This window comes from Amphiura filiformis, chromosome 20 (genome assembly GCF_039555335.1).
Source record: "Amphiura filiformis chromosome 20, Afil_fr2py, whole genome shotgun sequence".
Lineage (NCBI taxonomy): Eukaryota > Metazoa > Echinodermata > Ophiuroidea > Amphilepidida > Amphiuridae > Amphiura > Amphiura filiformis.
The window spans coordinates 50,991,779-51,008,032 of NC_092647.1; the positions used below are offsets into that span (position 1 = coordinate 50,991,779).

A 16,254-nucleotide genomic window follows, 5' to 3' on the forward strand; every position below is an offset into this window, starting at 1 on the left:
TCACTGAACTTTAATTGTAAAAATATTCAGTTTACCCTTGTTACTAGCAATCTTTCCCACTATGTTATTATGTTAATGTGCAGGATGCGTTGCCCCATTATCTAATGAACTTAATTATTTCAAGTAAAAAGAAATAAAGAATTTATAATATAACAATTTGTTACATATGACACCAAGTAGAAGATACACAAAATGCCATTTAGTTGGCATTTATGGCAACAATTATTACTTACTCCACTGACCGTGCAAAATAAACATTTTTAGTAATACCATCAGCTCTAGTAAAATGCCGTACCAAATGATGTGATTCAAATTAAATTAACAAAGAATTGAGTCAATACCCTTAAAATGTTAACCTATTGAAAAGTAAGAAAGTTCTGGATATCTATCCTGCCAAATTTGATCCTTGCTCAATTATGTGGTTCATAGAACAATTTCCAAAATATTCCATCAATTTGTCTGAGGTTACAACAATAATTAGCACATATATTTAGAATGTAACGGGAAGATAAAGCATTTAAATTAAACGGATACTAAAGGTTTGCATATACAATTTGTATTTTTTAACATTAATTCTTCAAGGTACGTCAATTGTAGTATGTTCAAAAACTCCTTAAGTATAATTATTAATTATTAGAAAATATATTGTACGATAAAAGTGCCATATTATACCCGATAGCAACAAAATCAGGCTTACATTACACATGTACTGGTAGCTACAGGTTATCTAGTCTGCGCCTGTAAGATCTTGAGTGTTTTTTGTTCAATGTAACATGTTTTCATACCGCTTTATAATTATTTTTCAATATATTTATTATCATAATCGTGCAAAAAATAAATAACGAAGTTACTATCTCCTTTCGGCACTTTAATAACATGTGGTAATGTTAAGCATTTTAATGTTGCCCCTCTGGACAAAGGGTTCAACTTTCCTTGTAGAAGAAATTTGATTGCTATATTGATATATTATTCACAGAACTTGTCCGATAGCTGCAATTATCTAATCTTGCTAATTGCTGTGTTTTTACCCGTCAGCTGTTGGAGGTAAATTACCAATTTTTAATGAAAAAATTTAGACTGTGTCTTCCAAGTGGCTGTAATTTAAGTATATTTTTTCATACCTAATTATATCGACTTAAGCGTGGTGTTTTTCTTTGGTGTAATTATTATGTTTGGTGAAAATATTATTGAATTCATATATGATTGAAAATGGTATACCAGCCTGTGCTCTTCATTACATTCTGAGAAGCTCTTGGCTTTTGCCCCCGCAAGCTTTGGAAAGACATTTTGTCTTTTTACGTTTGTATAATTTGGTAATCATATTTACAGCATATTGAAAATCTGATACACTTTACCTGCAAGGATAATCGATTTGGTTACAGATATAAAGATTAACTAAAATGAAACAAGGAATGAATTTTGCAGTTATTAGTATAATTTAGCTTAAAATTAACCATGTAGAAGGTAGTGTGTTATATAGAACCTGTCTGCACGTCCAATACGGGCTATTAGTCTTCGGACGTGCTAGTTTCTAAACAGCAATTAAAGTGTGTCCATTTCGATAACATCTGCAAAGTTAAGATTCTAACAAAGATTCTAACGCCAAGCCATGTCTTCCAGTAACAAAAATCAAGTAATATGATTACCAAGGAAAAATATTCTAGAAGAAATGATGAATAGGAATGAATGCAACCTTATAATGTGTTATTTTTCTACAAGTCTATATTGATATTGATTGGGCGAGAATAAGTTAAAAGCGAAATTAAATTAAGCAGAAATAGCGCACCAGTCGCTAAAGCGAGCAGTCGCAAGCGATATACCTTTGGAATTTAATTGACCAATAAGCCGAATGTTTTTAGGTCGCCTTGAAAAGAACAAAACGTCCAATTGTGCAAAAACCAATCATTCCTGGGCAGCGATTGCTTTATCATTTCTGCACCATCAGTGATTCGATGACTAAAGACTCGTCTACACGTTCATAATGGTGTCGAAAGGAAATCACTTAGACATAAATATTTAATGATATTTTACAACTATTGCAGAATGAACGGCGCGATTATATACTTTCAAAATGTAAAGCTGTTTTCACTCGCTGATATGTGTGTGCTTAATATAATATGTATGTGTGTGTATGTATATAGACCTTCCAGAATATGTAGTCATTGCTGTAAGTTTCATGCCTAAAAAGGCAACGATGAAATGCTCTGGAGGGACTACATGTACCATATCTTGGGAATGTGAAAGAATATACATTCCATGGTGTTAACACAGCCAAAGTCTATCCCAGAGTCTATCGGATATAGTCAGAAAATGCTCAAAAGCAAAACAGGAGCGCAATAACTACATTTTACTCATAGTTGGGCTACCTTTTGAATAAAGTGCTCAATCCCATAAGGGACAGCGTATAAAAATTCAGAACAGACTTCGAGAATAGGTAGTTGTTACTTCGAGTTGCATGCCTAAAAAGGCAATCGACAGACGACACGATGAAATGCTTTGGAGGGACTACCATCTCTTGATAATGTGAAAGAATATAGATTCTGTGGTGTCCACACAGCCAAAGTAAATCCCAGAGTCAGTCTGTCTATTGGGGAAAGTCAGAAAGTGCTGAACTGTCAATTATTTATTGGAATAAGGCAGTATTTAAAGCCATATTATAACATTTGCTGTTGAGGACGCCCTCACTGATTTTTTAAAATTCATTTTTTTACACAATTATATTGTACTTTATTAAACCAATATACCCTGCAAAAATCAATACTCTAGGTGCTGTAGTTTTATCAAAATCCGATATTTTGAATAAAGCGCCGGAACCGGCGTCTTATTATTACGATGGAATTATTAGTCGAACGCATACACGATGTTCATAACACCATAGACTCTATGATAACACACAGTGCGGGACGGTGATCTACACAACAAAGGGTCGTACCATAACATGACCGAAGGAGTGGTACGTATTGGCGACATACGCGCTGGTAGTAAATTCCAATTTTCTTTGCTTTGACGTAGTTGTTCGGCTCAAAAATAAAAGGGGATATATCTGACAGTAAAAACTAACATTTTATGTCAAAGAAATGCTAATCTATTTTGTATGATAATGTTATAATATTGCTTTAATAACCTTTTCCCTCTTTTTTCTGTTTATCTTTTCAGTACCAACATATGCTAATAGATCAGATTATTCAAGTTTGTCAACTCGAATGAGGCAATTTTTAGGTGGACCAGGTAAGAACGGCATCAATTATATTGTTTTCAATTATTTGCAATTCCTCAAATTAAGAACATTCCAATGTATGTGACCCTCCCCCACAATACTCTACTCCGGCACAATATATACCAAGTCAAGTGAAGTCAAGTAATACTTTATTAGATCCACATTGGAAATTTTGTTCACGAGTGATCATACAATAAATAAATATACATACACCAAAACACATATTATTTACAACCAAAGATTAAAACAGCATAAATAAAGGTGATGATCAGTGGCGTAGATTTCTTTTTGACTTGGGTGGGGCGGGAATTGTTGGGGATGGAAACATTTCTTGAAGTATAGTGAATCCAGCACCTTTTAGCGACCAAAATAGGCACTTATTTTTGGCTAAAATAGCCAAATATGATTAATTTGGTCAGAAACCCACATACAGGCGTCAACATGGGGGGGGGGGTGATTGTATGGAGTTATGTCACTCAAAACTTGGAATAACATGTTTTACGTTTGAGCCACCCAATAAGATTATTGATTTGCAGTGGCGTAGCTCAAGGAAGGCAATGGAGGGCACGCGACGTCTTAGGGGTTGCCAAATCGAACAATTCAACACCACCTATATCGATTGTCCACCCCTCCAAGCGGTGGAAGTCAAAATTCTGCGGCGCCGTCGCTCTATATCATTGCTTTATGTACCACAACCCATATCTCTGCCACTGCGCATATGTTTTCCATTAAACGGCTTTTAATGAAACTTGCTTTTCCAACCGAGGACGTTACTGCATTCGAGGATCGTTCCAGTTTAGCTGAGATGTGCCTAAAAATGCATTTGAAAGTACAACCAGTAAATTAGAATTAGTCCTCAGGTTTAACACAAAATCAGTATAAGTTCATCGCTCACAACACATAGTGGCGTACGTGAAGAACAAATACATTTCCAAGACAATCGTGTTTAAACTTATACGTCACTATGTGAAATGACAAATTTGGAAAAATTAGTCTACAGACTCTACACCACTATGTGTTGCGACCAACGATTCGTCTGGAAAGGGTCAACGACCCCTGTTAGGCACAGACAATCCTTTTTGCAGGTCAAGTACAAAGTCCCCGTTTGACGGCAAGTACGCGTACGGGATGTTTTAAGAAGCTGTCAATGGTATATATATGTCTGTGGACACCTTTTAGGGCGTGTTTTGGTTTGCATTACTTCCGAGGACTCCAACATAAGACAACACCGAGGACCTCGTGCTTTAACACTTTTTCGGTTTTACCGTCATTTTGAGCATTTGATATGACAACACACCGACCCACATTTGAACATTTGGACTTGTAAGAACTTCGTTATTTTTCAGGTCCTCGGAAGTATTTGTAATACACGGGTTGTGTGGTAGGGATGTGTGTGAGATGGGTAGGGGTGTGCGTGTAGGGTGCATGTGGTGGTTGTTGTATGAATGTGTGTGTGTGTAAATATGCGCTTTGATGTTTACTAAATGAAATTTTGTTTATACTTGATGACCATAAAAGTATTAATGGTGATTCAGAAAGCGGTAAAACTATTTCAATTTCAAAGTGTGTTCTTACGCCGATTGATGTTATTGGTAAATCTGCACACACAGCACGACTACTTACTGTAAGTAAATAAGGAACCATCTCTGACATCGAAACTAAATCTTACGTGATGATATTACACACATTACGAAGCAAACCACAACATATAATACATTCATATCATGCAATTATTACAAAACTGCTACAACATTCATGATAAAAGTAAGGAGTTTATACATGTTAAATTTGGCCATTACCCTACAAAGGGTAACATCCTAGTGGCTACACAGGATTTCATACTATCATATACATTGTATATATGTTATAAATTGTATTGAATGTGCCCTTGAAAGTTGTGTGTGCAGCGTGGCAACTCATTTTCGTTTAACTTTTCCTTAATCACATGTAAAGTGAGCTTAACTGCACGTCTGTATTACATATGAAGGTCATTCCAATTTTATACACGTAAGTCGATATTAACCAGGTTGAAGAAACTAACTTGCTCTTTTAAACAATTCTATAGTAATTAAGACAAATGTCTTAAAGCCCCCTAGCTTCAAGGTGAAACGATAGAGGGTGTCATTCGTGGCAATACGGTATGTTACCAAGCATATAATCGAAATCCAATAGTAATTAAGTAGACATGCATTACCTATTATTTCCTTTACCTAGTTACAGAAAATACAAACGCGCGAATAGCACCCCGAAAAATCACTAACGTACTAAAGGCTAAATTTACATTATGACCAGGAGCTTATGTAGCTACAACCACTGCCTGCCCCCATGCTTGACTTGCACTGGTTAACAAGCTAACGAAATTACAAGTACCACCTGAATCGACTTAAAATGTAATATGTCTGATCCTTGTAGCCATTAATTTTGTAGTACCATACTGGTACTAATGCAAACATACTGACAACGATTGCAATCAGAGAAGTTGTTATCCGTATCCAGCAAGCTGGTAAAATCGATAAAAGCAGTGATGAAAATTAAGGATCAGAATATGAAGCGTATAACGTAACATGGCGAAACAGAAACGCCATACTATTTAAAGCAATATTTTGTTAAACATTTTGATTATAAAATAAAACATTTGAAAGGGCACAGCGTCACAAATCTGCCGAGATTCTGAACGTTGAACGCCAACGAGATTAACATTTGGTATACTTTAAATCTGTTTGATTTGTTCTACTTTGCAAGACTGACTGTTGTGCGATTACATTTATTGTACATGTATTAAGAAATGTTGCACTTTCCACGCAGTATCTCTCTCGAAATGCTGTTGATATCAAGAAAGTAATACCTATAATAGTCATGTGAGAATGAAGTGGGACGGCTTTATTAACATGCTTTCAAAAAGCTGAACTTTATCGCTCAAAAACGGTTAGTTGATAGCGATTTTGACACTCTGTATAAAATGAGACAAAGCAGTATCGCTTCTACTCTCTCTCTCTCTCACTAAATGTAAAACCACGATTAATTCTGTTATAAGATTACGATAAAATAGGTTAGCCATATACGTTTCACCCATTCAGAGTAAATTGATATTGAGATTCTGAAGTTACAAGACGATTTGATTATAAACGCCTTCTGGAAGAAGAAACAATACATACAATCGATTTCTGTAGTTATGATTTTTAGTTTAGTTTACAATTTCATGTTCTTTGACTCCTCTTTCTAAATGGTCGCCTAGATTATATTTTGTTCAACATTGAGTTTGTCCTCTCGTTCTCTCCTTCTGTCTTCCTACACTTTGTGAAGGTATAATTAGTGACCGTAAGCAAAGTGTCCAATAAAAGAATCATTGACTTTTTGTCATAAACAAAAATATCAAAAACAAAGCTCAAATTCGCACGTTCATTCACAAAAGAAAGAGCAAACATCAATAACCAAGTGTATGACATGTTGAACGAGAAAAGATAAAATAACTGTAATTGAGAGAAAATTGTTTCTTTTTGAATAATTCTATACAATACCACACAATGTACTGCGAAGGTATTCAAGGTCATTAGTAGGTGGAAATTATGTGTGGGGGAGGGGGCGTGGGGGTCTTAAACATGATGTCCTTTTAGCTATGGGTTCTGGAACAACCTTATTGATATTTTATTTATGATGGAGATACAAAACAATGCTCCATAAGAAAACATGTAACACAGGTCATTAGAAATTGCTGCAGGCACATTGGTTGCAGCAATAAAGTAAAGGTATCCAAGGGGTCTACGCTGTGGTCATTTTAGTATTTTTAAGGCGATTGGGTTATGGTGATTTTGAACTATAAGAAAGAAGCAATAACTTAAGGTAGGTGGTTCGGCGTAGGTGGTTATGCGTGTGCGAGACGCGTGAGGGGTTGCCAAATCGAGCAATTCAACACCACTTATATCGATTGTCCACACCTCCAAGCGGTGAAAGTCAAACTTCTGGGACGCCGTCGTTCTATATCATTGCCCCACGTACCACAATCCCTATCGTTACTACATTCGAGGATCGTTCCCGTTTAGCTGAGATGTGCAGTTGACTACAAAGAGCCTAAAATGCATTTGAAAGTACATCCAGTAAATTAAAATTAGGCCTCAGGTTAAAAAAAATGTGTATAATTTCGTTGCTTCGATGTAAAATGAAATATTGTTTATACTTGATGACCATAAAAATATTAATAAATGGTGACGCAGAAAGCGGTAAAACTGCTTTGGTAACTTTTGGTTTTCCACTATTTCAATTTCAAAGTGTGTTCTTACGCCGATTGAAGTTATTGGTAAATCTGTATACATAACACGACTACTTGATGAAAGTAAGTAAGGAACCATCTCTGACATCTAAACTAAATCTTACGTGATAATATTACGCACATTACGAAGCAAACCGCAACATGCTCCATAAGAAAACATGTAACACAGGTCATTAGAAATAGTGCTGCATGAACATTGGTTGCAGCAATAAAGTAAAGGTATCCAGGGGTCTACCCTGTGGACATTTTAGTATTTTAAGGTGATTGGGTTATGGTGATTTTGAACCATAAGAAAGAAGCAACAACTTAAGGTAGATGGTATGGCGTAGGTGGTTATGGGTGTGCGAGACGCGTGAGGGGTTGCCAAATCGAGCAATTCAACACCACTTTATGTCAATTGTCCACCCCCTCCAAGCGTGTTCTTACGCCGATTGATGTTATTGGTAAATCTGCATACACAACACGACTACTTGATGAAAGTAAATAAGGAACCATTTCTGACATCTAAATATTACGCACATTACGAAGCAAACCACAACATATAATACATTCATATCATGCAATTATTACAAAACTACTGCAACATTCATGATTAAAGTAAGGAGTTTATACATGTTAAATTTGGCCATTACCCTACAAAGGGTAACATCCTAGTGGCTACACGTCGAATTCCATGCTATCATAATACATTGTATATATGTTATGAATTGTATAGAAATGTGCCCTTGAAAGTTGTGTGTGCAGCGTGGTAACTCATTTTCGTTTAATCTTCCCTTAATCACCTGTAAAGTGAGCTTAACTTCACGTCTGTATTACATATGAAGGTCATTCCAATTTTATACACGTAAGTCGATATTAACCAGGTTGAAGAAACTAACTTGTTCTTTTAAACAATTCTATAGTAATTAAGACAAATGTCTGAAAACCCCTAGCTTCAGGATTAAAAATATAGAGGGTGACATTTGTAGCAAAATGTTACCAAGCATCTAATTGAAATCCAATAGTAATTAATTAGGCATGCATTACCTATTGTTTCCTTTACCTAGAAACAAAAAGTACAAACACGCAATGTTTCCTTATTTGTTAGCGCAAATAGCACCCCCAAAAATCACATAATGTACTTTTGTGTTCATACCTTTGAGGCTAAATTTACATAATGACCAGGAGCTTATGTAGCTACAACCCCTGCCTGCCCCCATGCTTGACTTGCACTGGTTAACAAGCTAACGAACTTACAAGTACCACCTGAATCGACTTAAAATGTAATATGTCTGATCCTTGTAGCCATTAATTTTGTAGTGCCATACTGATACTAATGCAAACATACTGACAACGATTGCAACCAGAGAAGTTGTTAATCCGTATCCAGCAAGCTGGTAAAATCGAATCACGTGACACCAGCGATGAAAATTAAGGATCAGAATATAAAGCGTATAACGTAACATGGCGAAACAGAAACGCCATATTATTTAAAGCAATATTTTGTTAAACATTTTGATTATAAAATAAAACGTTTTAAAGGGCACAAAGTCACAAATCTGCCGAGATTCTGAACGTTGAACGTCAACGAGATTAACATTTGGTATACTTTAAAGCTGTTTTATTTGTTCTACTTTGCAAGACTGACTGTTGTGCGATTACATTTATTGTATTAAAAAATGTTGCACTTTCCAAGCAGCATCTCTCTCTATATGTTTTGAAATGCTGTTGATATCAAGAAAGTAATACCTATAATAGTCATCTGCGAATGAAGTGGGACGGCTTTATTAACATGCTTTCAAAAAGCTGAACTTTATCGCTCAAAACGGATAGGTGATAGCGATTTTGACACTCGGTATAAAATGAGACAAAGCAGCATCGCTTCTACTATCTCTCTCTCACTAAATGTAAAACCACGATTAATTCTGTTATAAGATTACGATAAAATAGGTTAGCCATATACGTTTCACCCATTCAGAGTAAATTGATATTGAGATTCTGAAGTTACAAGACGATTTGATTATAAAACGCCTTCTGGAAGAAGAAACAATACATACAATCGATTTCTGTAGGTATGATTTTTAGTTTAGTTTACAGTTTCATGCTCTTTGACTCCTCTTTCTCATTGGTTTCCTAGGTTATATTTTGTTCAACATTGAGTCAGTCCTCTCCTTCTCTCTTTCTGTCTTCCTGTCCTTTGTCTCTTAAAAATGTAAGTACACATTGTATTGTATGTTTGTCCAAGCAAAATGATATACCAATCTGTCATACAGTTGTTTGTGAATATATAATTAGTGATCGTAAGCAAAGTGTCCAATACAAGAATCATTGACTTTTTGTCATAAACAAAAATATCAAAAACAAAGCTCAAACTGGCACGCTCATTCGCAAAAGAAAGATCAAACATCAATAACCAAGTGTATGAAATTTTGAACGAGAAAAGAGAAAATAACTGTAATTCAGAGGAAATGGTTTCTACTGGCACGCTCATTCGCAAAAGAAAGATCAAACATCAATAACCAAGTGTATGAAATTTTGAACGAGAAAAGAGAAAATCACTGTAATTCAGAGGAAATGGTTTCTTCTTGAATAATTCTATACAATACCACACAATTTACTGCGAAGGTATTCAAGGTCATTAGTAGGTGGAAATTATGTGTGGGGGAGGGGCGTGGGGGTCTTAAACATGATGTCCTTTGTAGCTATGGGTTCTGGAACAACCTTCTTGATATTTCATTAATGATGGAGACACAAAACAATGCTCCATAAGAAAACATGTAACACAGGTCATTAGAAATTGCTGCATGTACATTGGTTGCAGCAATAACGTAAAGGTATCCAGGGGGTCTACCCTGTGGACATTTTAATATTTTTAAGGTGATTGGGTTATGGTGAATTTGAACCATAAGAAAGAAGCAACAACTTAAGGTAGATGGTTCCGCGTAGGTGTGCTATATGTGCGCGACATGTGAGGGGTGCGTTGGGGTATTTGGGTGTTTGTGTGTGTGTGTGATGGTGGTGTGTATCACGTGGGTGGGTGAACTCAATTTGATGCATTTGATTACACCACCATATAACTCCCATAACCCTACCTCATGTAGCTGAACCCATAATTGGCTCCACATGTCATACCCAATTGGACCTCACACCTTAAATAGACCAACATCGCCTCTGGAGACCTACATGTTATTGCTGCAATCAATTCTTAGTAATTTGTAATGCACTAGTATACAGGGTGTCCCAATAAAAACAGAACCCTCATTGCGCCCTCTTTTTCTCCTATTTTTGTTAGTCAAGTATATTTTGGTATCTAAAGAAAACTTTATTCGTTAGCTTTAATAAACCGAAAGAAATATTTCAATCAACTTTTGCAGATATGCTCTGTTAACGAAATGAACCCGTTTTTCACTGTGTCCATGGAAGAGGTGGGCCTATGGGCTGTGGATTGTTGTTAAGTGTCATTAACTTGTCGGCAAAATGGATGTGGGATGGGACTTCTCTTGCTATACTTGCAATTAAAGTTAGTTTTCTTGGCTATTTATGCCTTTTTGTTTTATTATGTTTCTTTACTTTCTAACGTTGTTGTTTCTTGCTTTTTATTTACAACATGTAATTTTTTTTCTTTTTGGGATAAAGGGTAGCCTGAAAAAGCTGTTTGGTATTTCCTTGGTTCTTCTGAACTGAGTTTATTGTGCTGCTTCGTCCTTACCTGGTTGCCTCAATTGGCGAATACTGTAGGTATGTTAGAGGCTAGATGGTGATCCTCGCTCAGAGTGAATGCGTTCCAAAGCCTAATGCTATTATCTATATGTCATTAATCGCGTGTTTCGTTTTAATCTTTGATGTAACCAAACCTCATCCGTGGACAGAGTGAAAACGGGTACATTTCTTTAAGAAGGCATATCTTCAAAAATTGTGAGCCGATTGAAATAATTGTTTTGGTATATTAAAGCTAACGATTTAAGGTTTCTTTACAAACCAATATACATTTGATCAACTTTTCAAAAATAGGAGAAAAAGAGGGCGCAATGAGGGTACTGTTTTTATTAGGACACCCTTCTATTAAACATATAACTGCAATCAGGGACTTGTAGCTACATACCACAATACATCATTACAGCCAGGATCAACTCGGTTGTTATCTGGATTATAAGAGGGCGGATCAACCGCGGATGATCTCGCTGGTGAAAGCACAAGGCAATTTCCATCTGTGGTCATTGGTGAATGGTGTATATTTAACAACTTGTTGCATTGTATTGTTGGGGTGGAGATGTTTACATTCAATAGGCTAAATTTGTATCGTGTCGGGTGTATTGTGTATTGTTAATGTGGGAGGTCCAAACATTATTTTGGAAAAATATCTGACCGTAGTAACATTATGTTAAAAGAAGTTATATATTAAATCAACTCACTTTTTGAACTATTACTGTAACAATCTATAATATAAAATGTGGACTTTAATGCTGGGCCACTTGGTGTAAACACATGCCTGTAGTGATCCTGCCAGTACGACACGACTGCGATCAAGTAGATCTATGATCCGTTCCAACAAAACCTGGAAAATGTCAGAGGGGTTACATTAAAGAAGAAATTGGTGCGTTCAATCAGAACGATACCGAATCGGAGGAAAAGCGGAGGACGAATCACACTAGTAGTGGCCATATGCAGAACAACGGGGCCATAAGTATAATGGCTTTGAAGATCCTTGATTGATTTTGTATCTCTGACCACCATGTACTAAGAATTAAAGTGCATATGATCATCAGGTGATGACATTTGAATTAAATTTACATGTAGATAATATCCTAAGTGAACAGGGATCTAGATTCAGAGTTCTTACGCTACGTGGGGTACGAATGAACAGTGTAGTGATGTATATTAGATTTGACGATGTTTGACGATTTTCTTCGTTATGTTTCATTTAATACACACTGGTGCGTGCACTTTATTGCGTCAAAATACAGTAAGTCTAATTTTAAATAATAATTCAATAAATCCGTTTGGGTTGACGTCGAAATAATGATCCACATGGATTGAAGACAATACTAATTTACACACGCGAAAATTACTGGTTATACTGTATATGCCAAAATATTTTGGATACAATATTGGTAGGCAATAGTAACTTTACCAGGTAACTTTGTTATAATATTATGCATAAATCAGTCAGAATATGACTTACTTTAAAAAGAAAAGCCATATAAATAACGGTATTTTTACCTATTATTAGAAATATATTATCTTTAACTTGGAGGATTTAAATAACATCTACTTTAAAATTCATAGCGTTAATGACAACGACAAAATCAAAATCAACGAGGACAATAGCAACATTAATCGCAACAAGTTTTTCCAACTGTATAAGCTTTTGTATTTCTTCAGATTGTCTCGACGTCGAAAAAAAAAGCATTCACTCGACCGCGTTTTCTAGCTGGCTGGCGACCTTAGAATCTATTTCGGATCTCTAGCGCGAAGCCTTAAAGAACGAAACCCCTAGCGATGAGCAGAAATTGTAGTTACTGTTCAGAGCTCTGTTGTATTAACAAATCGAAATAATGATAAGTCCTTTTTATTGTTCATGATACATTGCCTTAGGATGAGTGTGTTCTAAAGCAATTATGCAAGCTTTACAAACAACCGAAAAGGTTACACGATCGTGATTGCTGTAATAAATAAATAGATATGAGGAGGTCGTCACATTACTTGGCAAAATGCGTGACCACATTGGCTGAACATTTGTTAAAGAAGTATGCCTACATCATGAACTGGACTCATTCCTGACCGAGATATCACAGCCGTGGTAATCTTGAAGGCAGCTGGACATAATGTATTTTCCCGTCTTAAGGCTGGTTCAAAGTGAATATTCGAAGGCGAATATTCGGCTTCGAATACTTTTTGTGACGTCAAAATATATACGGCAACGAATAAAATATGATGACACGCCGAGTTGAACCGGATTAAATATCGCGCAACTGATAGTGAGATACTATTGATTTATATGAAAGGCTCGAGGTCACCTGAATATCGTTCAACGAACGATGATTTCAAAAATCCCCAATGAAAATTAAGGCATCTGGAATGAGCGTTTTGAGCGTTTCGACAGTATTTTTGTGGGACATGAGAGCACATCAGACATATCGAATTACATTATGAATACGAAGAATGTCTTTCTGATATCAAATAATTTTCATTTTTTGAAATTCACGATATAATACAAATTTCATGACAAATTATTAAAATTTGATATTTTTCACATATTGATATATAACAGTCCTCGAAGTAAATATTATAAATCTAATGATATTTTCTTAAAGTGTATGTAGCTGGGAGGAAAAGCCGACGATCAATTGAACATTTTGCCCTTTCATATTGAAGATATGGATTTTTTTTTCCCAAAGAGACGTAATTGTTTTTGGTTTTTGACATGCTCTCAAGACTGCAAACCCGATTCTGCCATTTTTTAATTCGCGGACCTATTTTCTCAATAATGATAAAAATGCGACTTTTTGGTGACTCAAATTTATGTATAGGCTTTCCACTTTTATTTAAGCTATAATTCGCCACTCTTTCTGATTAATAAGTCTAAAGCCTCAAATAGTTTCTGTATTTTACCGGAACTAATTAGGGTTACACAAATGGCGCATTGATTTAGTGGTGTGCCCCTTATTAGTGCAGTACAAGCATACCCATTTTTATATGATATGAAAATAAAGGAAAATGCCTGGCAGGCAATAGCATTCCAATGCTGTAGTGATGGTAAGTAATGTTTTATGCAAATAATATGATATTTAGGCTTACAAACATAACCTAAATGTACAAGTGAATGTTTCCATACTAACGTAGCTCCATTTAAATCGACTGATGCAGAAAAAAAAGTCTAACTCCAAATTCAGATTTATGCCTCCACCCCGGTTTTACATAAATAATGTTTGGCCCCAGTTCTAGGTCCCCATATGCATCTGTCCCTGGCAGAGGATGTGTGAGGGTCTGGGGGTGGTAAATCATTGGTTATTGATATAAAATGCATTTGCCATGGAGGTTCACCCATTTTTGTCATCTTTTCCGCACTAGCGGAATTCTTGACGTTTTTGGCACCTATAAACGATGTTATTTTGGGCGGAATAAAGATGTAATGCGTAATTATGCGTTGTTATCAGTCAAATTCATAATTATAAGTAATAATTAAGAGGGCAAAATAAGTAATATGTAGGAATGGATATATAGCGCTTTGCAATGAATATCCTTCATAAACTATGCAGAACAACCAAAACCACGAGCGTTGGTACCATATCATTGCGTGTTCTTTTAAAATAAATTTTTGTTTATTTCTATAATTTGTGAATCAGGCATTAAAACACATTTAGGCCATAGCAATGTAGGCCTACACAAGTTCGGAACGAGACCTTTTATCTTTTGACGCGTATTTCGGTCAAATGCCAAAATTGATTGCTCAATGAATCATGAAATGAGAGCAATACTACTTTGATGATACCGATCTCAAGTGGATATCAGCCAATGAAAAAAGTATTCACCTGAAATATATTTGTAGGAGTTGAATTTTGTTGAACTCGACAGATATATATTTGGTTGGTCACCGTGGGTGGTCTCATATATAACACTTGTGAGGGCTGTCATATTTGTCGTCGCTTCAATCATATCTTATGATATTGATATATTTATTTATTTATTTATTTATTTATTTATTTATTTATTTATTTATTTATTTATTTATTTATTTATTTATTTATTTATTTATTTAATTATTTATGTATTTATTGACTTATTTATTTATTTTTTATTTATTTATATCTATTGACTCATTAATTTCTTGATTTGCTTTGCAGTTGAAACATACAAGAAGGTATGGGTCAACCTCCGCGCCTGTTACAGGCAGGTCATAAATGCCCCGAAAAGCGTTAAACGGGTGGAGTCGGTGGGGTCTACTACGGGGGTCCAGGGCAAAGCCCAGGCGGGGGTCAAGGGGCTGAGCGCCATGAAGCTCCTGGTTTTGGCATATTAGAAAATATCAGTGTTTCAGAGTACAAATTTCACAATGAAAGTAGTAGGCCTATAGATCTTCTTCTCTCTTCATTTCCCTTTTCTCTTCTCCCTTGAGTCCCTTCCCTTTTCTCTTCTCCTTCCCCTTTTCTTCCCTCTTTTTCTTTTCTTCTTTCCCTTTCTCTTCCTCTTTCTTTCCCATTTTTCTCTTCTCCCTTCCCCTTTTTTCTCTTCTTTCCCCTTTCTCTTCCCTTCCCTCTTTTTCTCTCTTTCCCCCTTTTCCCCTTCCCAATTTTGGACTCTTCCAGGGTTTTTTTTCGGGGCAGCTTGCATCCCCCGGCCCCCACTGGTTACGCCACTGCTCCTATTTAGACCCATTTATATAGACATTAAATCATGACAATAGTTCAATGGAGTTTACCTATTATGATTTTATTTACTTCGTTAAGGAAATTCTCTAAATTTTGCTTACCTTGGTCAACGGGCAATACTTGTTAACAGTAGGGCAACGCTGTGAATTGTAGAAATATATCTTTCTCCGGTTCATAGTTTTATATTCGAAGCCGCATATATTTTGACGCCCAAAACGTATTCGAAGCCGAATATTCGCCTTCGAATATTCACTATGAACCGACCCTTACCTTCTAATATACGTCTAGCCATCTTCTTTTGTTCCATTATCTATTGTATTTCTTTTGTTCAAAGTCTGGTCAACTGTCGATTATATCAAGTAATGTGGACAGGTCAAGATAATCTGGACAGGTCAAGATAATCTTGGTCAGGTCAAGATAAT

General features: G+C 35.9%; 1 protein-coding gene across 2 annotated transcripts in view; it reads left to right on the forward strand.

The window, feature by feature from the left end:
- LOC140141950 (uncharacterized) overlaps positions 1-16,254 on the forward strand; it is a 175,417-nt gene that overhangs the window by 89,518 nt on the left and 69,645 nt on the right. For both annotated transcript variants that reach the window (XM_072163843.1, XM_072163844.1), the window contains exon 2: positions 3,157-3,228. In XM_072163843.1, coding sequence (XP_072019944.1) covers positions 3,157-3,228 — 72 coding nt within the window. The remainder of the gene's footprint in view (positions 1-3,156; positions 3,229-16,254) is intronic.